Source organism: Cylas formicarius, unplaced genomic scaffold, assembly GCF_029955315.1.
Source record: "Cylas formicarius isolate icCylForm1 unplaced genomic scaffold, icCylForm1.1 PGA_scaffold_2__14_contigs__length_35257938, whole genome shotgun sequence".
Classification (NCBI taxonomy): domain Eukaryota; kingdom Metazoa; phylum Arthropoda; class Insecta; order Coleoptera; family Brentidae; genus Cylas; species Cylas formicarius.
In genome coordinates this window covers 23,817,522-23,843,107 of record NW_026844319.1, presented here as the reverse complement: position 1 = coordinate 23,843,107, position 25,586 = coordinate 23,817,522, and the positions used below count along the sequence as shown (strand labels likewise).

Genomic DNA, 25,586 nt, shown 5'->3' with positions numbered 1-25,586 from the left:
AGTGTTGGAAAAATGAAACAAATGGTGTTGAAAAATCGTCAGATCACTATTAGAGAAGTGGCTGAAGACATCGGCATCTCTATGGGTTCGTGCCAAGCAATTTTTACCGAAGCTTTGCTGACGAATCATGGGTATTTGGTTATGACGTCGAAACCAAAGTTGTCCCAATAGAAGAACGCAGAATCGCCTAGACAGAAAAAATCAAGTCAAGTTGATTATCGTGGCGTAGTACATCAAGAGTTCTTACCACAAGGTCGTACGGTCAATAAAGAGCGTTACCTTGAAGTTATGCGCCGTTTGCGAGAAGCACTACGAATAAAACGTCCGGAATAGTGGGAAAACAATTCACGGATTTTGCATCACGATAATGCACCTGCTCACTCATCGTTACTTATGTCTAATTTTTGGCCAAAACAAAATCACAATCATACCTCAGCCGCCATATTCACCCGATATATACTTTTTCCTGTTCCCAAAACTCAAGAAACTCATGAAAAGAACGATTGAAGAGATAAAGAAAAAATCACCGGAAGAATTCAAGGCTGTACCAGAAAGAGGTTACCAGAAGTGCTTCGAGGAGTGGAAAAAACGTGTATTATATCTGAGGGGGCTTACTTCGGGGGGTTATTGATAAAACTTAAAAGTCAACTTACCTCGTATGGGTATTTATACTCGACTTTTGTGGTACAAATATTTAGATATCTCGAATAACTACTTGATTAGCTTGCTTTTTATTTTTATTTTCATAAAAATTAAAAAAAAAACACGTTGCGGCACCAATGTGGGGTAATTTGTCATAATAGTATTTTTAATATAACTAAAAGACAAAACAAACCATATATATGGGGACTACAAAGCTCAGATAACGATGTTGCTATATCATTCATCCGTTTTTGGAAAAATCTTTATATGACGAATTAAAATTATAAATCTCAAAAATGCGCCAACAAAGGTTTCACCTATTTCATATTTTTATTCATATGGTTTTTCAAGCTGCATTATTATTATTATGTATATAACTTCTTAGACTATTTCTGAACGTTTTGGTCTCAACATTTCCGTTTCTAGAGGTGAATAAAATTGATATACTGTCCTCCTCACTCTGTATACTAGCGAGTGGAAACTTTTTCTCAGCGCTTTCCGAAACTCGGAAACCTGGAAGATATTTAAAGGCTGCTATTTGTCATTTTATATTAAAAACCGGGGCGAGATGGTGTCGGCTGCAATACGCGACCTCATTGCCGCCGTAGGTCTATAAATACCGCTATCGATTCTACCTCAACAATGTAACACTACGTTCGGGCAAGGTGCGCGTTTTGGGGCAGCGGAGGTGTCGTAAATAAAAAGCCGATAACCATGTTTCGTATAGTTATATTGTTATACCAGCTAAAAGATATTTTACCAAGCTACATCGTAAAACTATAAATATTTTCCTTCTTTGGTTTAAACAAAAACGAAACTCTGAATAAATAAAAAGAACCTAAAGCTACGTACATCGGTATTATATTTATCGTCCCGTTTTCACCTTTGACGTACACAATCAAACTTCGCTATCTATAAGCGTAATTTTCGACACGGATTCTCAATTTACTCGATCTTACTTCCGATATACTAAAGCCTGGATCATAGTTTCAATGACAGTAAAAGTTACGGCAAAACTAAAGTTAAAAATAAACATACGTAGGGGCATTTATAGAGAAAACTAATAGATGAAGTTTAAAACTTAGAAAGTTGTAATCTGTCAATATCAAAGTAGCCGTTTTGGTCAATCAGCTGCCGCTTACCGCATTCGAGAAGGCGTTATATGTTTGGCCGTAATCAAATGTTGCCGGGCAATTATTTGGGTAGTTACTCCTATGCTGAATTTGCTCTTCTCTAAACTCTAAAATATGATAGTAAAAAAAAATATTGTAAACGTTGTCAAATTTATCGTTAAACCTTTGTGTTTGCGTCAGCTTTAGAGGGATTTTGTGTACAGGATGTCTCACGCAAGGTTACCCATATACTTTTCTGTAAAATTATAATGGTTATTAAGAAAGTTTAAAAACAAAAGTTTTTTGTATTTAGAATTATACCGGATGTCGTTATTTTGTTTATGACGTTCAAAATTTGTAAGCACCGAGGTCTCATTTTTTTTAATGGCACACACCGTATATTATCCGATACATTATTATTATTATTATTATTATTATTATTATTAACAGCGGTTGAGAAGGTGTTAAATGTTTGACCGCGATCTAATATTGCCAAATTTATTACATATATGCTGCCACTAAAACTATATATCAGGCTTAAGGTACTGTCAAAACAATCGGTTCTAGAAACGATTCCCCGAAATGATTCGTGTTTATTGTCTACACTTGTTTTTAAATACTTTGGAAAATTATCGATAAGATCACAACGGAAGAAAAACAAGATTTGCGATATGTTTTTAGGTAACATCACTGTAGATGCGTCACAGATAGAGTGATGATGATAGCGATTATTTCGACATGAAAAAAATAAAAATCTTTCGGAAGCGAACACACTGTGCAACACAACCCGTAGCGCAGAAGCGTCTACGGCAAATTATCGAAAATTCTACCTGTATATTTGAAATTTTAAAAGTTAACATTATGGTAATAGTGTACGGATTGCGAAGCCATTTTCGCCAATTTCCAAATTAAGTAAAATGTATTTCACCTAAATTTTGGTTTTATGTTATGTATCATATATAAATCTTGGAAAGTAATTCATATGAAAATTTTTGTAACTCCAGAGAAAGCGGAAAAGTAAAAACCACTCTACTTAATCCGCTTAAAATTCTCATAATTTTAAACATGGTGGAATTGTCGATAAATCAACCTATAACATAAAACAAAAACTTCCAACTATCAACGAAAACTTGTTATAGGTAGTTAATACAGTGCGTTTACTATTTAAAACGACAGACAATATAAAAACAAGTAATACAGCAAGATTATTTTCATATCTGTAAAAATACATATAGTTTTAAACATTCAACTTTAAACATCGTCACTAATCAAGAAATAACAACTATTTTACAAAAATTTCGTACATATATATACCAAATGAAAAAATTGGCTATCTAAAATGCGGCCCCCTTCGGAAAAGTGCTTTTTGTCGGTAGGATGCGTTAGTTCTAATCTCAAACATACTTTAGGAGTACAGTTTTTATATATACAGACAATTTTTTTACAACCGTTCAAATGGTATACTTCGAAAATGAAAACACGAAAACTTTAACGAAAACACATTGCACGGATCAACCGATATCGCTAGAAATACAGGGCGATTCACCTCGAGTGACCTAATAAAAGTTCTGCAACAAAAATGACATTTCCCAGATCTAACCCCGACTAATGGCGACTTTGGAATTTCAAATAGACCACCCTATACTTTATTACAGATACTACACTAAAATTTTCGTAAAGATACTCATATTTGGAACACTCTACAAGAGTTAAATTCATTATTTAGGCAGTGATTTTCGAAAAAAAGGTTTATTATTTTTTCAGATGTTAGGAAAGGTAGTTGCAATTATGTGTTCCATTTTGCCATTGGTCTCGGAATAGATGTGGCAAAAGTTAAAACATCGAACGCGAATCACCCGATATACATAGTGAATAAATCGGTTACACAGAAAAACATAACGTCGATATACAATAATAAGTCCGTAAAACATCAAATTCTCATTTATTTACATGCTAGGGTGAAAGATACAATCGTTCGTTTAAAATTACACTCAGGAACATTTTTTTTCGAATATTTTATCATGTGTAATCGGGTTTGGAATGTTTTTATCTGGCAATAACATTACCGAATCGAGAACATCAGGCAAAAATCTCGACGGGTACAGAATAAATTAATTTTTAAACACGGTTATCTCGTTGCCAAGTGTAGATTTCTACAATTGATGACCTTAATGAGGTATACGATGTGACATTTACAAACCCGTATTTATCGAATAAATCTATCTCGGTACCGGCTCGACCAAATTCATCGAGACTGGTACGGAATGTATGTAACCCACATCTTTTAAAAACATCGCATTAAGCTCATAACGATTCGAAATTCCTACTGATTATTTATAGTGTCATGTTGTGGCCTTTATATTGGACCAGATATTACCAATTATTTAGGTTAGGTTTGCGCCCAAGCCTATGGCGACTAAGTCGATTTGGATTCTATACGGGAATAAAAAATGACCCTCTTCTATAGCCCTTTTTATGGATACAGTCGATTCGATGGAAGGAGAGGATAATGAAACTAAAAGCTGAAAAGTAAACTAAACAAAATATGTTTAACTAAAACTGTTATCAAAATAAAGTAAAGTATAGTTCCTCAAAAGATTCCCAAAAAATTCCAGGTGAGGTATAAAATATACTTGCTAGTTGACCCGTAAGTGCTTTAAAATCAGGTTTTTTAATCTGATCTGAATTTAGGCCAGAACACTACTTACAATGCTACCATCCAGTTCCATGGATCCTGCTTTAATGCGAATTTTTAATTTCGATTATGTTAAATAAGAATAAAAGTTAAAAAAACTATAAAATGAATTAAAGTTATCGGAATAAGTTAATAAAGAAACAAAAAGTTTCATTTTCATAACTTTAACTTGGATATCAGTTGAAGTTATAACTTTTTTCCACGCGTTACCCATGTAAAATAGAAACTACGTATACCTATTATCTTTGTAGAATATACGGGTTGGAAGTTTTCTTGTAAGCGAGCAAGTATAGTAATGTGAAGCGAGCATAAAGTCGCTGGTGCGTGTCAATAAACCCGTAAAAACCTCCTATATACCAGATTTGCAGAGTTCTTTCGTATATACCGGTACGATTTTGTTTGGCGCGGTAATTAGTACTTTTTTTACGATCCCCACCGGCGGGACATTGTGTTTAGTCTTCGACCCGTACATTGTGAACAATCACGTCACTATTTCCTTCAGTCACGCTCAAAATACGTTTCCCTGAATACCTGCAACCAAACAGTAGCAACAGTTTTATTTGTAAAAAACTAATTGTGACAATTTTAAATTATTTAAATGTACTTAATTCAAAACGTTATGGATATGGGTTCTTAGGTTGGTGATAAAAATTTCAACCAAATTTTGAAAACTACTCAAAATTTGCTCCACCATTTTCGCTTTACTGTGTACTACATTGTTGTAAAATTTGTATTTCTTTTTGTCAAGTTATTGGCGAAAATGTAATAAAAACACCCTACAAATATATTTGCTGGAGGTAATAATAACTCTTTAGAGATTTTTAAATTCTCAGTTGTTCGTAAAAAACGCGGAATTTAATTAATAAACCCGTAAAAAATTCAAGTGCTTTGTTAACCCAGATTTCGAATAAAAAATCGCGAGTTTGTTTTGCACATCTCGCCTCTCATAAATACGTATGCAAATATACCAGGTCACAATCTAATTTCTCTTTAAATCCTTAACTGCGCGATGACCTACTTCATACATCATGCTCGTTGCGTTACTATTTAACTATAATAACAAGCTCATTGGGTGCCTTTCTTGTGAATTCTGTATTGCAGTAACAGAATCAAAAAGGCTATTTTCCCAATTAGGCAAATAATAGAGACAAGCTGAAATTTGCTTTTAGTCAATCAATAATTTCTTAATAGTTGTATAGTCTGAGGTTTATGATTAATTTACAAAATTTAATTACTAAAGGTCAATTTTACTTCACTTAAGGTGTGGTTTTAAACAAAGTGTTGAGGTAGAAATTGCCACTTGCAGGAAATATGAAAAAACTGTACTTTCAGGTATACCGGGGCCGCCGTACAGTCTAGATTTGGCTGTCTCGGACTAAAATAAAAATATCGTCTGGGGAATTTCAAAATGAGCATTTTAAATTTGATACCGCAGGTAAACTAGCAATAGTCTGTATCCGAATCGGTGATTTTCACGGTTGATCCGTCACAAGAGACCAAGATGCGACTATTTTCGCTGCACTCGAGCAAAGTCAATATCTCGCTGCGGAATCTTAATAACGGATCAAATCTGCTTTCTATATGCAAATTTTTTCGATTAAAACCGAATCAGATAAAACTTAATCTGTAGTATTAGGTTCTTTTACGAGTTTTTTTAGTCGTTTTGCTATTATGGTACTCATTCTTGCGTGATCACGACATGTTGCATGCTTCTCGCAATATGTCACATCGTCATACAATGTCGGTGTTCGCGTAGGTATTTTCGATATATGCGTGTACAAATATGAATAGAAGTGTTTACAATTAAAAGCGATGAAACTTTTACGTCTAGAAGTAAAGCTCAACTGTTTAACTTCTACATCTGTAGAACAGAAGTTCTATAGAACATGCGTAACTGTAACGTTTCACAAGTGTCTATATAGCAGTGTAGCTAAGCAGAAATAGAACATACTTTTTACAAAACTTCTGGATTCCTCCTGCGTCGGTTTTTGCTGAGTCGAACTTGCTGACGTTTCGCCAATCATCCTGTTGACTTCTTCAGAGCTTGACTGAAACTCTGAAGAAGCCAACAGGATGATATATGAAACGTTGGCAAGTTCGACTCAGAAAAAAAACGGAGCAGCAGGAATCCAGAAGTTTTGTAAAAAGTATTACAGTAGGCTGTGGAAGTTTCTTTGAAAAAGTAAATAGAACATTTCTATAGGGTAGCTAAATTTTGATAATTTGGGGGAAAATACAAAAATGATTTTCTTTTAAATCGAATTCCCATATATTGTGGCATAATATGATTCATCCAAGAATTCTAATGCCACGTTGTCAACTTTGGTCTCTCCATCCTTATCCTCTTATAATACCAAAAAATAGGCCTTAAAATAGTCAAATGTAAAAGTTCAGTAAAGCGCTTAAAGCATTTTTTCATAAATGGGGTTTTCCAAAGTCCAAAGGAAATTTAAACAATATATTCTTTTTTATTTTTCTTTATCATTTTAAGTTATTGCTCTCAGACCATGTGTTAAGGTTACCCCGATTCCAGTTTTTCCGTAATATCCATTTTTATTAATCGTTTATAAAAATACGTTAATTTATCGCAATCTAGTGCGCTCGGAATGTAAAATAAAAGTGGTACATTTACGTTTTAAATTTATGCAATAGATTTAATGACCTGCTAACTTAAAAATACATTTTTGTTAGTATAAAATTGGCTTTGTAAACTACATTTAATTAATTCTTGTTTTACCAAAAATAAGCCGTTAAAAAACGATTATTTTTTAATTACTCGAAATCATGTAAAGATATGCATTGAAATAGTAAATAAAGTTAAAATGCTTAAATTAAACATACGAATTAGTGATTAATTGTTAAATAATCCTACTAATACTTTCTGGAAAACAATTTAATAATTCTCTCGAAATCATAACGCAAATTTTGATAGGTTTCCAAGCACAGATTATCAAATAAAAATACTTTATTTTTTCAAAAGAAGTTTAATTAATTAATACGTTGTCGTATAAAAATTCCTTGGGAAAATATGGGAGATTTCATTTCAAAATATATACTTTCGTATTGCCACGTTTTTATAGAAGATCCTGTCTTTAGATTTTATAATAATAATAACGGATCTTTAAATCAAGTTAAATAAGCAAATCTTATAAATCGTTAAAACAATTTCTCCAAATTGATTTAATTTTCACAAATTTAAACGTCTTTTGAATTTGGTCGACCATTTTAATTCATACGCCACTGGTACGCAAGATGACAGTAGTTTACAGCGCTGCCATACCGACCCAACCTTGCGTTTTTGCCTTTATCACTAGCACGTAAACGGGAAAGCGATACGAAACCACTTGATTTTGTTTTATTGAATGTATGGCAACACTTTTGTCTTCCATTTTGAAAGTGTGTGATTTTCCAAGACGGCAAAATCTTTCGCGATTCGACGATGGCTTTTCGAGAGCAAAAGACATATCCGCTCTCGTATTGTCACACGTAACTGTATATTCGGCTCAAATTTGATTTTGTCAGGATTCGCCCCCCAGAGAATGAATACTTCATGAATAATTCACGTGATTTTGCATAATCGAAATTTATAGCAAACGCCGTCGAAAATAACATCGTTCCGGACAATGGAAAAGAGTCGTCGCAGTCCGAAATCGGGCAGAAGAGCACAAAAACAAGGACTAACTGGGTTACACTTTTATCAGTCAATCGATCAATCAGGCAGGGGCCTCAGCCAAAACTGGAATGCCGTTCGTTACGCATTTCTATACGCGGAATGCCTGCTAATGGCAAGTGCGTAAATGCCACGTTGTCGGTTTTACTGAACTCGCAGTCTTCCAAAATCACGGCGTTCAAAAAGCTGAAGATCGCGAAAGTTTGCAACGCGTGACGTCAGCGGTTGTGTGTTTCTTCGCAGTCAGAATAAATATCGTAAATTTTGTTTATGATATCAGTCAGTTTTTCGTCGTAAAAACTGTAACGTCCTGGCCTAAATTTAGCATTATATTTGGAGCGTGAAAAAGATAAAAATTAAACGATTATTGAGATTGTGTAGATATGACTAATAGATACTTAAGCGTGTCTTCGACGCCTATTTACGCTTAATGTTTCTTAGCTAATTGAATTGGCATTGGCATATTATTATACAGGATTTATACAGTAGTTTCCTATGTTATGCATAATGAATAATGATAAAAGACTCATGGTGATATCTTCACTACCGAGTGAGAATTTTCAATCAACTTTATATGGCAATCATAGTTGGCTATGATCTGCCAATGTGAATTAATTTTTTTAATCTTTATAAGATTCTGCATTCCGTCACACATAGTTTTTTGTGGAAAACTTAGTTTTCTTAGTTACTTATTATGATTTACTATAAATTACATACACGATTGAAAAGGAATCAAAATGGGCATTTTTTTTAAGACTATAGCCATCAACTATGATTGTCATACATAGACAGTGTTACCACTAATGTCCATATTATATGGGGATATTTTTTGTCATTAAGTATTGCAAATTTTGATCGAATTTATACATATAGGTTTTTAAACACCTGTCAAAATATATTAAAAAATTGAAAATATCGAAAAATTTTATTGGAAATAGTTGTTTGCTTTTCAATTTTCTACAAATTTACGAGTTTTTAAAAAAATCGCACATACTTAGTTTCTTTTGTACTCTCGAATTTTTAAAATAGGATTTAAACTACTTAGCTGGACTAGAGGACTAGGCCATAATAGACAATTTCATAGCCATACTAGCTTACTTAGAGCAGAGCTTATTCATATTTTTCATTAAGTACTCTGTATATCAATTAAATAAAATTGCCAAAAGATTTAAAATAAAGTGCTTTATAAACCAAGATTCGATAAGATATATTTGGCATTTATTTATGTTTCTTGTCCTCAACAATAGGCCTTGACCTACAATTCTGCATTTGATACTAGCAGATTTGATTGTTTCTGAGAACCATAAACATAACTTCTGATTTGTCAGCTCAAAAATAGTAAATATGAAACAAAATATCTATATCACTGCATTCTAAGGAAAAAAATTCCGTAACTTTTTTTTTACCTTTTCGATAAGCTTAAGGATAACGCATATACATAGATAAAAGTAGACAGACACTCTGCCATGGGCACGTTTCATAAAAATTATACCAGAGGCCGCATGTAATCGCCGACAGCGAAATCTTGACATTGTATTTTGGGGAGAAGGATGTGAGCGGAAAATTTAGGATAAACGTCAGCTTAATTTAATTATTAAAGAAAGTGCGCGGTTGCCAAACATCCGTGCTACGGCTGCTATTTGGTTCTTCGCTTTATGAGGGCAAGTCGAATGAAAAAGGCGGCGCGTGGGAGGGTGTGTCGGGAAACGCGGCAACATTGCACGATATCGTTTCCTTCTAAATTTGACACGCTGGGTTGTGGTGTAATTGCGTGCTGGGGTATCGACCGGGCGAAATCAATACGGCACTCGCGCCGCACGAGATATATGAAGGACGGCGGTATAAATCTCTCTCGCGGGGCTGTTGCTCTAATAAGAAAACACGTGACTGTACGACGCGATTTCTCATCGTCTGAAATCTCGGACCCATTTTCGAAATGCGAAGGACATTATTATGCTCCTTAAACTTTTATCAATTTCCTTAATTATCACTTCAGATCATCTTCCTTGCAATCCATTCCGTTTTTATTTTCGACATCAATAAAAATTTATTGCAGTGGACATGTCGAGCCTAAATGTCAGTTCAGTTTGTAGTGGCGTGTAAAATGCAAACATACAAAATAAGTAAGAGTAAGAGTTTTACTATCGAGATGATTATATTTTATTTAAAACACTCCCTTACCGATATATACAACCGTGGCACATGATTTTAATCAAGCTTTTCTTATGGTGCAACTATTCTATATAAATACGTTGCACAAACGCTTTCCAGATTATCGGTAGGAAGGGTTAATTTTTTTTAATTGTAAATAATGAAATTAATTTTGTATAATTAATTACTACTTATTACTAGTAATGTCTTGTCTCACTATGTATATCTCTATACATATTCTTTTGTATTAAAATTTGGTTAGTTTCAAGCTTTTAGAAATAAAACAACTGCACTATTTGATTTAGTTTAAACCAGTTTAAACGAAGGTAGGGTGTTTTAAAATAATAACTTCATTTCAAACGAATAGATAATTTCGGACGAAGACTAAACTCTTCACTCCAAAACTTTCCAGATTGTTAAAGGAAGAATAGAATCAAAACAGCAAAATTGTTAAACTAAGAAAAATTTTTAAAACATTTAATTTCAGTTTCACAAGCCTGCTTCTGCTTTTGCTGCTTCCAACCAAAACTAACCGATTTCTATAATGATTCAGCATTTAGAATTTAAATAACTCGTTCATATATAGAGAAAATTCTGCTGACTGATGCTAATGACAAAATGTTGTTATAAGGAAATATTTCGATAAGCTATTATTTTTTCTACCCAAGCGTTTTTTCTTCAATCTGAGAAATTCTTTTGTTATGTGTAATCTATTCTTTAAAACATTTTGTGATAAATTTCCCTATTGTAATACTTGCGAAATGCATTGGAAGAGATAAGAAAAAGTCTGGTGCCGTATATCAAAGTGACCTCATTTTATGATAAAAGACGTGTCTATTCTACTGTAGACACCTGCGAGAGTTTGCATTGCTTGCTAAACTCTCAGTCACTTGGTTTGATAATTAAAAACAAGATGGACCTGCGTATTGGAAAGTATTGAAAATTATTTCCTTTATGTAAGTAATGAAAGTGGCCAACTTTATGTTTTTACGATGTTTCGACTGACTTCACTGATTTGACTTGAAACAGCCGAATTAGAGCCAAATCGACGTGACTCTCCTGTAAACTGCCACCCGGTATTAGACTAGTAGTTTTGCTTATTCACAATTAAGCTGTGAAAAAAACATTTTTTGAAACTTGTAGCTGAAGCTATAGTTTCAAAAAAAGGCTTCTTGCAAAAGTTAAGTGCCTTGAAAATACCTAAAAAATGGCGGTTTGAGTGAATGGAATAATAAACAAAAAAGTTATGGCAAAAACTCGAAAAAACTAACGACATACATATTAAATTTGGAAAAAATTGAGTGGCAATTTTTTTTTTGAACGTTCAAAATGATTTCTTACTAGGTACTCATAAACAAGTTACAGTGAGTTCTTGAAAAACAAATTTTTTTTTTGCTCGCATTTGTCGTATCTAGTTTTTTTTTAAAATCGTCAAAAAATCAACTATCACCTCCAGTTATCAGCGTTTCGATTGAGCAGTTTCCGATGAGTTACTCTATTTAAAAAATGATTTGATGATAATTTTCTTATCTGATATTACTAGGATCATTCTTGATCTTTGATTTGCGCATACGCCTATCGTCGTTTTCACATAAACAATTAAAAAAAGCGAGAAAGTTATTAACAAATTGAAAATTTCAATGCTTTAAGTTTGTTCAATATATCCTGCTATTGTTATTTTGTGATAACTTTTTCGATTATTAACCGATTCACTCAAATCTCATCTAGGTATGTATTTTTGGGGCGCATTAGTTTTGAATGAAACTTCTTTCTAAAAAACCATACAAGTCAAAAATAATGTTTCTCAAACTTTCCAAATTAAACATCGGTTGCCAATTCATTTCTATCAAGTTACCTGTCGAGTCTGATACCAGGTGGCGGTAAGAAGAAAGCGCCCCAAATTCTAATTAGACTGGATTATATACTATCATTCAATTTCAAAAGCAAATCATGGAGAAGGACGTGACGCGGCTGCGCGGTACTTTGCACGTATCTAGCCGAATTTACGGGCGTCCCGGGCAAAAGTATACGAGAAGAGGATCAGAAGCGGGGTCACGAGTTCACACGGACCGATACCGGAGATTCTAATTTTAAACGGTCGGTGTCCTGGCGCTCTTTCTCTCTCTCTCTCTCTCGTTCGCCTCTGCCACGCGACTTTTCCGCGAAATCGCCACTTCCTGCATCCCGCTATTCGAATGCAAATTGACCTTTCCGAACGATTGGCCATACACGTTCGATCTGTTGCATACGTTGTTCGCTATCCCGATCTTCGTTAAAACGATACGAGTTAGGTTTCTCGAATCATTCGAGGAGGTTCGCACATGGAACAGATCAGAAAATACGATAATGGAGTGATGGCCAAAATGAGAGACATTGGGTGGCTCCCTCTGAGAGAAAAACACTTTAGAATAAAGATCATACAGATATCCACGCTATTTATATCAAAAAATAAAATTTCAGCATGACATTCATAATTTTGATTTAAGACATTTAGTTATCAGGTGTACCTACAGCTCTTATAATGAAGTACAAAGTAGCTTTAAAGATCGTCTCATCACTTTTGTGACGCTTTTATCTTTTCTTTTCAAAACTGTTTTTTTCTAAGCCTATCCATCATAGAAGAGTCATAACCTCCGTAACCTAACAGCCATAACATTAGGTTAGATTAGGAAAATAGGTTAAAGCTTCAACTTCGCCTTTTATAATTGTACATTGCAATAAAGCCATTATCATTATTATTATTATGATTATTATTATTATTAATATTATGGTCATATCGTGGACCAATACTATTTACAAATCTTTTGGATTTCTCCTTGAGTCGGTTGTTGATAAATCAAACTTGCTGACGCAGGAGGAATTCAAAAGATTTGTAAATAGTATTACAGTAGCCTGTAGAAGTTTCCTTGAAAAAATAAGTCTTGATGACCAGCAAAGGAATGCAATCATGTAGTGAAGTGCACAAGAAATTATTTTTTACCTTATAAGTACCTAGTAGATAACACAATTCGGAATCCAAATATAGCAAAATGATAAGTGATATATTGTTGAAAGTATATTAAGGGCAGCAGTTGTATTATATTACACTTTATAAGTAACTCCTTAATACTTTAGTATAGTATTATAGTAATTTAAGATTATATTTTCTCATCTCACCAGAAAAACATAGAGGGTAGAAATATTGTGCATATATTTTTAATTCTTTATTGGCTTAACTTAAGTCCAATTCTTATCATCGTTTTGTAAAATTATCATATAAATCTCTTAATGGTTTTTTGTTTGTTAAAAGTTGATTTTTCAATTTGATGACGATAAGCATATAAAACTTTTAGCAACGACTCTGAATATTTGTGTTAATATTGTCAAATCTCGGTTATTGTTTTCCAAAATTTTTGTAAATCATTAAATCAATAAAAATAATAACTCAAACATCAAGAATAATAAAATTTGAAATTTAGAGTACAGGAAAAAGAGCTTTTTTTTAGTTTACAGCAACTGTGTTCGTATAGTAAAGTGTGTCTATAGATTAAAGTATTTTTGTTTAAGACACTTAATTATTAATTTCATTACAACAATCCGTGACTTATTTTTGCAATGTTAAAAAAAGTAAAAGAGTTAACTAATTAAAAAAAAAAGATTAAGCTAAATGACATATAAAGCGGACCATGTAGAAATAGTTCAGTTCTTTGAGATTGATGTAAATCATCTGAGAATATTTTAAAATATAAATTATTATACAAATATAGTAAAGGTATGTAATTTGATTACTAGGTGATGATTTCCTTAATTGAAGGAAAAAATTGATTTCTTTAAGTAGGCGCCAACAAATTGAGAAACACTCAATATGTGTGAAATTTTTCATTGTACCAAAAAAAAAAAAATTAAAAAGACAAAATAAACCAAAAGCTTAAAAAATATTTTTGAAGACCTAGGAAGAAATTTATATTTTGGTATACTTAATGATTATGTTTCTATCCCGTAAATTTAAGGTTTGCAGCAAATATTTGGACTTTTATAATATTATTGTTTAAATTTCTTTCAATATGTGAAACACTTTTTCTGTGTTAATTTAAGTAAGGCTTTTAAAAAAATTATACTTTGCAGGTTTGGAATTTGGAACATTGCGCCTGCCAGATCGTTTGCTGCCAATCGATTTCTTTGGTTGAAAACACCTGACGAACAAATGAGCATGTTTAGGCGTACAGATACAGAGTGTATCCGTTAATTGTCGTAGGCGTTTAACAGAAAATAACACTTTTGAAATCTATAAAGTTCATAGATCGACAATTGCGAGCTAAGGGGTTCAAACTTTTTAAATAATTAAACAAAATTAAATAATTCGAAATCTTAGAAACGTAATTATCAATTAATTTAACCAGAACTGTTTTCTTCAAAATTTGGTACTGTATTAAAACGATATAAATCTCTTGTCAGTTTTTGACATAATTATATAGCAGATTCTGTTTTACTGTGCACCATTTGATGCAATAGCTTACGAGTCGAAATGTCATCGTAAACATTCACCAGTTTCCCGTGACCTTCGTGATCATCGCAATTGAAAATGATACAAAAGATGTGTCGCCCTATATATTTTGTTCCGCTTTTAAGCGACAATTACCCTGGAACAGGGCTGTAATTGATAGAATGGATTTGATTTACATTTCAATTGACCAGTGGACCCTAAAAAAAGTGGAAGAACTGGAGGAAGCGGCTTTTTGCAATAGGGATGTGCCATTGTTCCTATTGGAGGCTGGGGATTTTTCAGACTTTCGTCTATCAAGTTGATATTACTTTGTGACTCATATGTTAGACCGTGATTCATTTAACGCCGTATGCGGTGAGTAAAAAGTATGGAAATACACTGATATATATCCATCAGAAAAAGAAAAATGGATTTACATTTTGCCATAAAATTGTTATAGCGTAATTAACTCAATTCTTTCTATATCATGATATGGCATTATGCGCTTTGCGCTTTTCTTTAGTTTTTAGCATTTAGTACTCATAGAAGACTAAGGCTACACTAGTGGCCTTTTGTATCAGCTCGAGGCGGTAAGTCCAATTAAAACTCGGAAGTAAAAGTGTTCCTCGCAAACTTGTGTGCCTGATGTTCACGAATCCAGTGCAAAATAAATAACAAGTTGGTATACATGGATCATAAGTATATGTAGTTTTTGTGAGTGAATATGGGCCCTGGCCAAGAACCCAATTTACCAGATTGTCCGATCACTGATGCGTGAGTCAACTTCATTTGGAAAGGAAATCAAAATCGAACCCTGTTGCTAATGGAGTCATTTCGGTGACACGTCTGGAGCCCTGAAGGTGGTGTGCGCTGGTCCTCCAAAAGTTCGCCTTCGGAGGAGGAAACCTGTGTTATTCCCCCGTCGCGGTCACTGGTGGCACGCCCCACTGGCCGTATCCCTTGTTGCTAAAATAAAAAACCAAGTACTTTGTTACACAAATTTTGGTGAATTTAGGTATATTTGTATACAGGGTATGTCACGGTTGATAAAAAACGGAACTAAACACAGGCCTAAAATATTTTAAGCGTACGGCGTTGCCGCTTATATCAAAAAGTAGTGAAAATTTTCATTCTTGCATTTTCATCATTCAAATAGTATATTATGCAACTAAATCGGTAAACAACATTTGACTCACCAGTTTATTTGACACGAGCGGAGCGAGTGTTTAATAAACGAGCGACTTAAGAAGTTTACCGAACGTGTTGCATACTATACTTTTGCTACGACAGTTAGTTTTTGGATACATTTTCGCAAAACAACACGAATACATTCACTGACATGATCGTCAGAATTGACAAACGTCAAAATTCAAGGCGTGGGGAATATCTCCGAAAAGATCCGATTGCTCCCATACCCGTGCGGTAAAAGCGCGGAAATGTCCGAAGTGGTTCGGATCCGTGGGAAACGAAACCGACGTGCTTAAAGTGACGCTTCCCGCAAGCTAGATGGGTCTGTAAATAGGTATTTTACAGACGGGAGTCGAAAAATAGTTTCCTATACATATCTCTAGTGGTTTTCGAGATATTAAATATTTTCCATATTTTTCAGCTGAAACAGACTCCAATTTTTAGTGTTCCCTTGTCCCATAGTTATAAAAAAACATGATTTTATCTTCTTATTAAAAATCGGCATAAAATACTGTTTCCAATTGAGATATCCTGTTTACTTAAATATAATTAAAATCGCTTTCAATCCATATATTACTTCCTATATCTAAATGGTGACGTTTTCTAATAAAAATAGTTGTCTAACAAATTCGAATTATTTTGACATATTTGCAAATATAAGATAGCTATGAAATGTCATATTTATGAAAAATTGATAATAGTCATTGCATTGTCAAACAAAGATTTCATTAACGAGATTAAAAAAGTGAAGAAAAAATTGTTATTATTAAATGTGAAAAATTTTTACAAAAAAAAGTCAAAATTTTCCAAACTTCATGTGCGCATTTTAATTCGTCCACTAGCCAAAGATAAAAAAGTTTTTGGTACAGACCCAATGCGAGAAATAAGGAAATAGAACAGAACGAACGATTGAAGAGGGTAACTTTAGGCGTAAATAACAGCAAAGAAAAAAAGAAAGACAAACAGTCATCATTAGATGGTGACACTTTAGATGAGTGGTTGATAATAGACCATAGGATTGGAATGATATGTGACTTTCGTGGCCTAATGTTTAAGTAATAAAATATATGCATGCAGCATCCGTTAGAGTTAGCTAACCTATATACTCAATTTATAAAATAGTATATTATGCAACATATATATTATATATATTTGCTGTTATATATATATATATATATATATATATATATATATATATATATATATATATATATATATATATATATATATATATATATATATATATATATATATATATATATATATTATATAACAGCAACATTTTTATGATAAGTAGCATGGTTCATATAAACATCTATCTCGGTTTCCACGAAAATGATTTAAAATTTATTCACGCCGATAGCTTATCACAAACTCGTTTTTGAATAATTGCTGACGTCGCGTGAAAGGCACTTTGCATTTTTAAATAATTATTCGATAAATTTTCTATTAGAATATCGGAACTATTGTATAGAGTCACGAATAAGAGGCCTATTGTGTGAATAATACGACCTTTTCACGAAAACTATATCTATACGGCGATTCAAGTGTAGTGGCCTACTAAAAGTTCAACCAACGAAGATGATTTATTTAAAGTGCTAAATTATTCCAAAAAAAAATACGGGATTTAGGGCAAGTTTTTGAAATAGCATGAAATTTAAGACCGCAAAATATTTGTGTAATATAACTTTAGCTAACAAAAACAAAAATTCAAACAATTGTCTTAAAAAAAATATTTTTTATCAGGACTAACTCTCCCACATACTAAGCGTTAGTTGACCTATGTATATATTTCATTGCTTAGACCGTCACATATTTCGAATTAGTTCGTGGCCTCCTACTCATCTGAAATTTTATTTTTTTTTCTTCACTTGTGTTAATAAAAATTTAATCTTCAACCACTGTCTTAATTCTTTTTTCTTCTTTTTTGCTTTGCATCGTTTATATCAAAAATCAGTGTGATTATGAAACTTTTGGTACCTCAGCATAATTTCGAAAATCCATAAAATAAAGACTATAGCAACAATTACTATCGAAGTTTTCAATGATGAATTAAAAAGGCATTTTATTATAAGCACAAAAATCTAAGCTAAATTAAGAACGACATATATGATATATATAAATATAACGAACACTTAAAATAATATTGGTGTGGGTTTAAAATTTTTTGAGTATTTGAAATCGGCGACCCTACCATACATGCCCTTTTCGTAGCACCTCGTAGACCGCCGCCATTTAATTATAGATATACATCGCGTTCTCCTATCCGACCGAACGAGAGGCGGCTACAATTGATCATACTTAAGTCTAAATTAAACAAATTAAATAATAGCTTTTGGTATCCTACCATAAATTACGAACTGTTTGCATCATTCTTTGCAACTTCAAAATACTGTTTAAGTATCTATGTAGCTATGTTCGCCAAAACCAACACATGCGCATTAGTCAATTGATTGTTCGTGGTGTAGAAACACCCCGGATTAAATATTTCATGTTCGCCAAGTTAAATTGCGGAATGCGTTTAACACACATATTAGTTAAAGGTACAAAATAGTTTAGATTGATAAATAATAACTTACCAAACTTATTCGATTTGTATACCGGTTTATAAACCGAACAGGTTCGGGACTGGCGATGGTAAATATAGTATTATAAGGATGAACGATTCGAAAATGTATATGTACACAGAACAGAAAAAGTCATTGACATTGAAATTGCGTAGTCATTACCATTTCTGCTAAACTTAATTATAATTAAATTTTTAAACTATGTAACGTATGAAACGAAAAATTGATCAACCATTTCGTTTTTGTACTTATCATATGAATTAATAATAATGAACCCAACAGAGAAAAAAAGTTGCAATAAATAAATGACTAAAACTTACCCCACAAAAAAATAAGAAAAACAATATTTTAACCACTACTACTAGGATAAAAAGCCAAAGCAAAGAAAGAAAAAGTACACGAATAGAGAGACAAATACAGTTTAAAACATGAAGATTATTGATAATAGTGAAACAAACTAGCAAGGTGATGAAAAGTTTCATTCAAAGTTTAAGGATAGTAATAAAATTAAGTAAACTAATTTGCGTTTATGGATACCCGAACCCCATAAATAATCTGGTTTCAAATATTTAAGAATCTTGGTAAAAAAGATGATCGCGTGGAATGTATGCTGTATGTATGAAAAAAAAAATGGTTTTCACCACTTGGACAATTACCTTCCGAACAACGGGTGCCAGAGGTGAGTGTGCGCGTCCTGCATCTCTTCTATACTGGCAGTCGTGCTACCCACCTCGGGCATTTCCTCGTGGCCCTTCGACGATGGCGACGACGACGTCCCACCGTAAGGCAACTTCGCCGCGCCTTTGACCTTGGTGTTTCCGTTCTGCGCGCCCGACAAATCGATAGGCTGATAATTGCCCTGTCTCTGTACCGTCTCGGGTTGAAGACCTCTGGGAAGCGCAAAAGGTTTGCCCGCCGCGGAAGACGCGCTCGCCTTGTGCTGATGCACCGAATGATGATTGTACTGTTTGCTCTGCTGATGGAAATAGTCTTTGGGCATACGGAATTGTCGCTGAGTTTGCCGCTCCTGGTGGTTCAAACCGCTCAGCAATTGCGCTTCTTTCTGCTTTTGACTATGACCGACACGGTGCTTGTTTCCAACTTGATTGGTTTTGTGGTGGAACGGATGGTACTGGGGCACGTTTAAGCTGATATTGTTGCTGCCCTGTTGGAACCCGCCGAGCCCCAAGTACGGATTTTGGTAGTTCTGATGATTTTCCACATTCGTCTGGCCGTAACGGCCCTGCAGGAGAGTCTGCTGCTGCTGAATCTTACCCGAGGTCCTCGAGTTGCCGCTCTGATGGGGTTTTTTATGCGACTTATTACCTCTGAAGGGTTGGTTCAGAATCGAATTTTCGTACGGATTTTTGGCGGTTCTCAGCAAGTTCGCCTGCATGACTGCTTCCTGCCACATGGCAAATTCCAGCGGATTGGTAAAGTTCATGGGCGGCATCGGAAATCCGACTGGCGATAGAGGCGGCGGCACCTTGTTACCCAGCATCATCTGCAGACCGGTCGGCAGTTCGTTGTACTGATTGGGCACGAACGGTAACGAACTGTAAAGAGCTTGCAAAAGGTCCTGATTGTTCGCGAGATGGTTCTGGTACGGGAACCACATCATCTGGTTAAAGGCCGCTTCTGTTGCCGCGTCGATATCGTTGGCCGAGATGTTTTGTTCGGGCGACAAACGTTTGCCCGAACATTCGACCGATGCCGTCCTCCTAATCCCTTCTTCGGGCTTTTCCGGCCGTTCCGCTTTTTTCTCAGGTTTCGTATCTTCCGCGCACCTCGAATTCATCTCCAAGGCTGATAGAAGTTTTTCCTTGTACACGACTAGTATGTCTTCTATGTGAACGTCCTTGTGCGACTTTTCCCGCAACAGTTTCAATATTTCGCGCTTGGGATTCCGCAGCAAGTTGGGGAACGAGTGTTTTGGCACCATGATCGGATCAGGGAGGTCGATTTCGCTCAGAAGCTGTTTGAATTCCGTCACGGGGTCGGAACGCTCGTCCAAAAGCTTCAACAGTTTCGGCAGTTCGGGCGATTTGACCTCGTCCTTTTTGTCGAGGAGATTTTTCAACGTGATGTCGTCAGGTTTAAATCGTTTGCTAGGCGGTTCGTCGCTCGGTTTGTTGATAATCTCTTCCGAACACGTCACCGTCGGACTAGCCGACTTGCGACAGTTGCCCAGGTCCAAAGGTTCTTTCTGACGAGTTATCGTAACTTCCGCGTTGAGCGCCATCTTCTGGGCGGCGTTCGACAACAAAGACTCTAGGAACACGGACTTGTTTCGAGCAGTCGTGGTGGACACGGTGTCCGGCGACTGGGGAACCGCCGGTATACCGCTAGGCTGAGGTGATTGGATCGCTTCAGAGCTCTGAGACGGAGGCCTCGGCGAGCGATTGCCCTTTTTCGTGCTCAAGTCGGTCGGGCCGACGTCAATCGTAAGCTCGCATTCGAGGTCTCGTTTCGTTTTCAACGACAAGTCGGTCGGCTGGTCTGACGGTTCGATCTCCAACGGCGGCACCTCTTCAGTCTTTTCCTTCACCCCGGAGTCAACCGGGTGCTCAGGTAGTGGTTTGTTATCTATCGCTTCGTCGATCCGCTGTTCCGGACTCTGCAACGACCGTTCCAGCCTGGACAAGATATCGTTCATCGCCAGGCTGGCCTCGTCGTCTTCGTTGTAATCACCCACCTCGGATTTGGTCTCCGCTAACTCGTCTGCGTTGCTAAACGATCCCGAATTCGGGTCGTTACTCTTGTAGGACACATCGTTGGCGTTGTCGTCGCCCCCGCAGCTGCTCCACTCTCCCGACTGGATCTGCTGTTTGAATTCCAGTTCCGCGACCGCGAGAAGATTGTCTAGAGGACTGACGTCACACACTTTATCCGACTGCTGCGCATATTCCGACACCGCACTGTTTACATTCGACGGGGACACAGAGGACGTCCTCGTTACGTGAATCGTATGACTCGGCAGCAGCGATTCCACGTTCACGTTCTCCGAATCCGCCCAGGACGCTTCCGGTTCCGAGTCCGGTTCCGGGAACTGCACCGAGGCCGTCTTCTGACGTCCCTTCCCCTTCCCCTTCGGCCGTCTCCTGTGATGGTGCCGATGGTGATGGTGATGGTGATGATGGTGTTGGGAGACGGCCTCGTTTTCGTCGTCAGCCGTCAACGAAGGAGCCAACGTTTCGGTACGGGGAATGGCCCGCCATCCGTGCGCCGTCTTCGTCAGCAGGATGCGGTTCCGTTTGTCGTAGTCCTCGCATTTCACGTCCACGATTCGCGTATCTTCCTGCCGGACCCACACGAATATGGGGTTCACGCGCGGCGTTGTCTCCGGTTCCGGATTGGGACTTGCACAATTGCCTTGTTTACCAACAGAACGAACGTCGTCGTTCTCAACCCGTTGATGCTCGCGTCTACGGTGATCTGATTTACGGCGGCGGCGTCGTCTTCTAGTCCGGGACGGCGGCGTCGGCGGCTGCGGGGCGGCACCGCTCGATCCACGTGACCCGACCGGCAAGCCGTTATCGATCAATTCGTCGGCGGGCGCCCGCCGCCGGGGGCGCTGCTCGCCCATAGGGCGCCGTTGAAGGGCCGCGATGGGGATCAGGTCCGGCACGGGAGGTAGCACGGCCGCCCCGCCGCTCATCCCTGACTCACCTCGGCAATTTCGTGAAGGCCATTACGCGTTTCACTGATACACGTAGTCGCGTCGTAAACGATTTTGCACGACGCCGATACTTTACGTACGCTAGCACCGCACTGACTATCCGCGAAGAGTCAAAACCCTCCGTACGCGAGAATCGTAGTCGACTGGACCCGAATGCGAACGAGAGTAGACGACGTCGAGGTACGGGATAACGGAGGGGCGGCGACGATCGAGGAGGAAACGCCTTGGGAACGCCCCCTTTCTGCGCGACCGACTAGTTTTGCGCCAGGCACCCGACAACGAGTTCCTCTGGCGGCTTTGAACGCTAGCTCTCGCGGTGATCTTGCGTAACCTTGAGCCCATACTCGGCGGTTGGTCAAAGACTTGAGGGGGTGTAACTCGAAATGCGAGATTGTGGGCCGCGATTGTGTGCGGCGGCGGCACAACACGCACTTCTCTTGTTGGAGTTTACATGACTCGTGGAGGACATCCAAACACGTAATGTGCATTCGCAAGAAGCAGATCTTGCGATTGGCAAACGTTCTCTTGCTCGCGCGTCGATGCCAAATTTGCCAATTTGGTTCGTTTATAGAGAAAAAATTACATATTCCTTAGTTTAAAATTGGACAAAAACAACCTACCTGATAACTCTATTCAAGTATTGAACGAAAATCTATTTAGTAACTACCAATAAATAAACAAGTGTAACGAACTTTTTTATTCTTTTATTTGTACCTGATGTCCTGGGTATAGCGGAGCGGAGTCCCAGGTGTCCCATTTCAAAAAAAAAAAAAACATTTAAAATTTGATTTTAAAGTTTTGTTTTTTCGTAAGGTCCCTATGGGTAATAAGGCCCGTGCAGATAAAAAGGCCCATGCACCCATTTAACAATAAAAAAAGAATTTATAAGGATTGTGGCGCCCCCTATGTGTTGAACTGTTACTTAAATTAAATACGCAAATAGGCATACACGTTTAAGTTTTCAAATTATAGCATTCACTATTGTGCCGTGTGCATTATCCGGTCGAAATGATAAAATTTATGGTTGAACGGCTGCGTTTTTTCGAAACAAACGGTCACATCAACAATTCTAAGAAAGGTAAGTTTTAGTTTACACATTAACACAGTTACTAAGCCAGTATTCAATAGTAAATTTCATTTTTTTTATTTAACATATCCTTAACATGATTTCGTAGCAATGTGGGTAATAAGGTCCAGACAGATATCAGTTGGGCCTTATTATCCACCACTTGAATTTAATGGGTATTGTTACCTTATACATTTTTTAATTTTTCTTTACACAAATATGGGCAAGAAATGTCGCGGCTTGAGAGCCAATTGGACACACGACATGATGGAAGAAGCACTGTTGCTTCTATGTCAAGGAAAATCCCAGCGTTATGTGGAAATAAGATGCGCAATACCAAGTCGCACCTTTGGACACTGGAGCTGTGAGCAGAGCCTTCCTTAAATGAAGCACAAGAAATTGAGTTAGTTCGGAAAATCATTAAATTTTATGACATAGGATTTCCCTTGTCACCAAAGGCACTACACGACGTGTATTGGTAAAGCACTTAGGTCACCAGATAGGCCCGTTGTGCCCCCAGATCGCTCTAGAGGGCGTCCAGAATGCCGCCCCTCCTTTAGCCCAATACCGTGCACTGAGTCCGGATCTATCAGGGCCGTTCCGAAGACTCCAAATCTTGCCCATGTCAAAGCAGGGCACTCGGTGAGCAGATGATACGGGGTCTCCTCCCCTTCCATACACCACCTGCACTCCGGGTCGTCTCCAATGCCTAGCAAGCAAAGATGCCTCCTAAGCCTGCAATGTCCTGTGTAGGCCCCTATTAGTGCTCTACACTCCCTTCTGGTCAGTCTAAGCAGCTCCAGGGAGCTCCCTAGTCCGAGGGCGGGCAGGCTCATCCATCATAAGCCTCGCCTGCCTCATTCCCGGAGCAACTCTCTAGCCCACCACGGCCCGTTCTCTCATCCACGCTCCGAGAGCTCCCCGCCTCACACACGGGGCGATCCCCAAGGGGGGCTCTGGTCCCATATGCCGAACTCTATTCAAGTATGTTGAAAACCAAGGCATTTCTAGCCGTTCAACAAAGAGAAAAACATTGCTGCACGTGACTGGTATAAAGCATTTATGAAGCGGCACCCTTCCTTGTCTCAACGAAAAGCTTAATCCCTGCATTGTTAACGACTATTTTAAAAAATTTGATATTGTTATCAAAAAATATGGCTTCAAACATCAACCGGCAAAAATATACAAGATGGATGAAAAGGTATTCACCCCCCTGCATCATCAAGAGACAGTCATTGCCAAAAAGGAAACAAGCCAGTAAATCTGGTTGCTCCTGAACACACTGAAAATTGTACGATTGTTACCTGCACAAACGTATTAGGAAATGCTATCCCACCCATGATGTTGTTTAAAGGGCAGAGGCTGAAACCAACTTTTAGTGACGGATTATCTCCTGACCTTATGTATTGAATGGCTCAGTCATTTTTCCAAGTCTAATCAGCAGACAGTTCTCTCAATATTTGACCGTGCTGCGTCACATGTCAACATTTCAATTGTTGATGCTGCTGACCAACTGGGAATGCCTTTCATCAGATACCACACATGCACTCCAACTCCTCGACAAACGCGTGTTCCATTCTTTCGAAAATTTTTAGGATGAGGAGTTGTTACGTTATTGGGAAAAATTCTCAGATAGTAAAATGAGCAAAGAAAGCATTTTCTGAAGTTTTTACGCCAGTTTGAGGGAGATGTATGACCATCCATAATATGCACATGGATTCAGAGCCACAGACATATGAGCCAAGTTTTCCCACACAGCAAAAAGGAGTCCAACATGAAACCGAGATTAATGTCCCAAATGCTTTAAATAATGATGTGCCTATTACTGTTCTAAAGAGTCATATAACCAGTGGGGTTACTCCCTCGAAAGAAAACAGTTTCTCGGAAATTCTTGTCACTCTTGCTATGAAACCGGTCGCTGGGAAACAAAGCAACAGAAAGAAATAATTGAATTCCAGGGCCCAAGAGGTCACAAGACATATGTTTTGTTGGATTTTAAATGAGAAACGTCTAAAGAAATCATTCAAATCAGATCTTCCTGGTCCCAGCTCGTCCTCCAAGCAAATAAAGCAAGTTGAAATGATAACCAATTTGGAAAGTTCAGAAGATTCCGATGTGAACGATGATTTTGCCTCTTGCCATCCTAAGCTGTCGTTTAACAGGAAATTTAAAGCCCAAAGCCTCTAGGAAAGTTAGAAAAAATTCCTTATTATCAGAGAATTAATCTAGTAGCAGCTCGGCAAACACCGTTCATAATGGGGACTGGTCGTGCGTTATCTGCGGTGAAAACAGAGTAGCAGATATGAGGCAACGTAGAAACTGTAACTCTTGGATGCATGAGGATTGTTTGGGCT

At 37.1% G+C, this 25,586-nt stretch overlaps 1 protein-coding gene across 3 annotated transcripts; it reads right to left on the bottom strand.

Moving 5' to 3' along the window:
• Window positions 1–1,360: 1,360 nt before the first annotated feature.
• On the bottom strand, window positions 1,361–22,289 carry LOC132697720 (uncharacterized). 3 transcript variants are annotated; one of them, XR_009618297.1, is made up of 3 exons: window positions 19,144–22,289; window positions 15,485–15,698; window positions 1,361–4,980 (listed from the first exon to the last, which is right to left on the bottom strand). XR_009618297.1 is itself a non-coding variant. In XM_060663308.1 (2 exons), exons 1-2 carry the CDS (start codon window positions 22,143–22,145, stop codon window positions 15,644–15,646), a joined length of 3,057 nt encoding a protein of 1,018 aa, XP_060519291.1. In that variant the 5' UTR covers window positions 22,146–22,289; the 3' UTR covers window positions 1,361–15,643. The 3 variants fall into 3 exon arrangements, 1 of the variants encoding a protein (XP_060519291.1); XR_009618298.1 differs by having other exon boundaries at window positions 15,546–15,698; XM_060663308.1 differs by having other exon boundaries at window positions 1,361–15,698.
• Window positions 22,290–25,586: the final 3,297 nt, after the last annotated feature.

Excerpts from the sequence above, each read along its gene's own strand:
- LOC132697720 (XM_060663308.1), bottom strand. The coding sequence starts at position 22,145 with ATGAGCGGCGGGGCGGCCGTGCTACCTCCCGTGCCGGACCTGATCCCC. Across the intron at positions 15,699-19,143 it reads TGGCACCCGTTGTTCGGAAG|CAACAAGGGATACGGCCAGT; the intron begins GTAATTGTCCAA and ends TTTTTATTTTAG.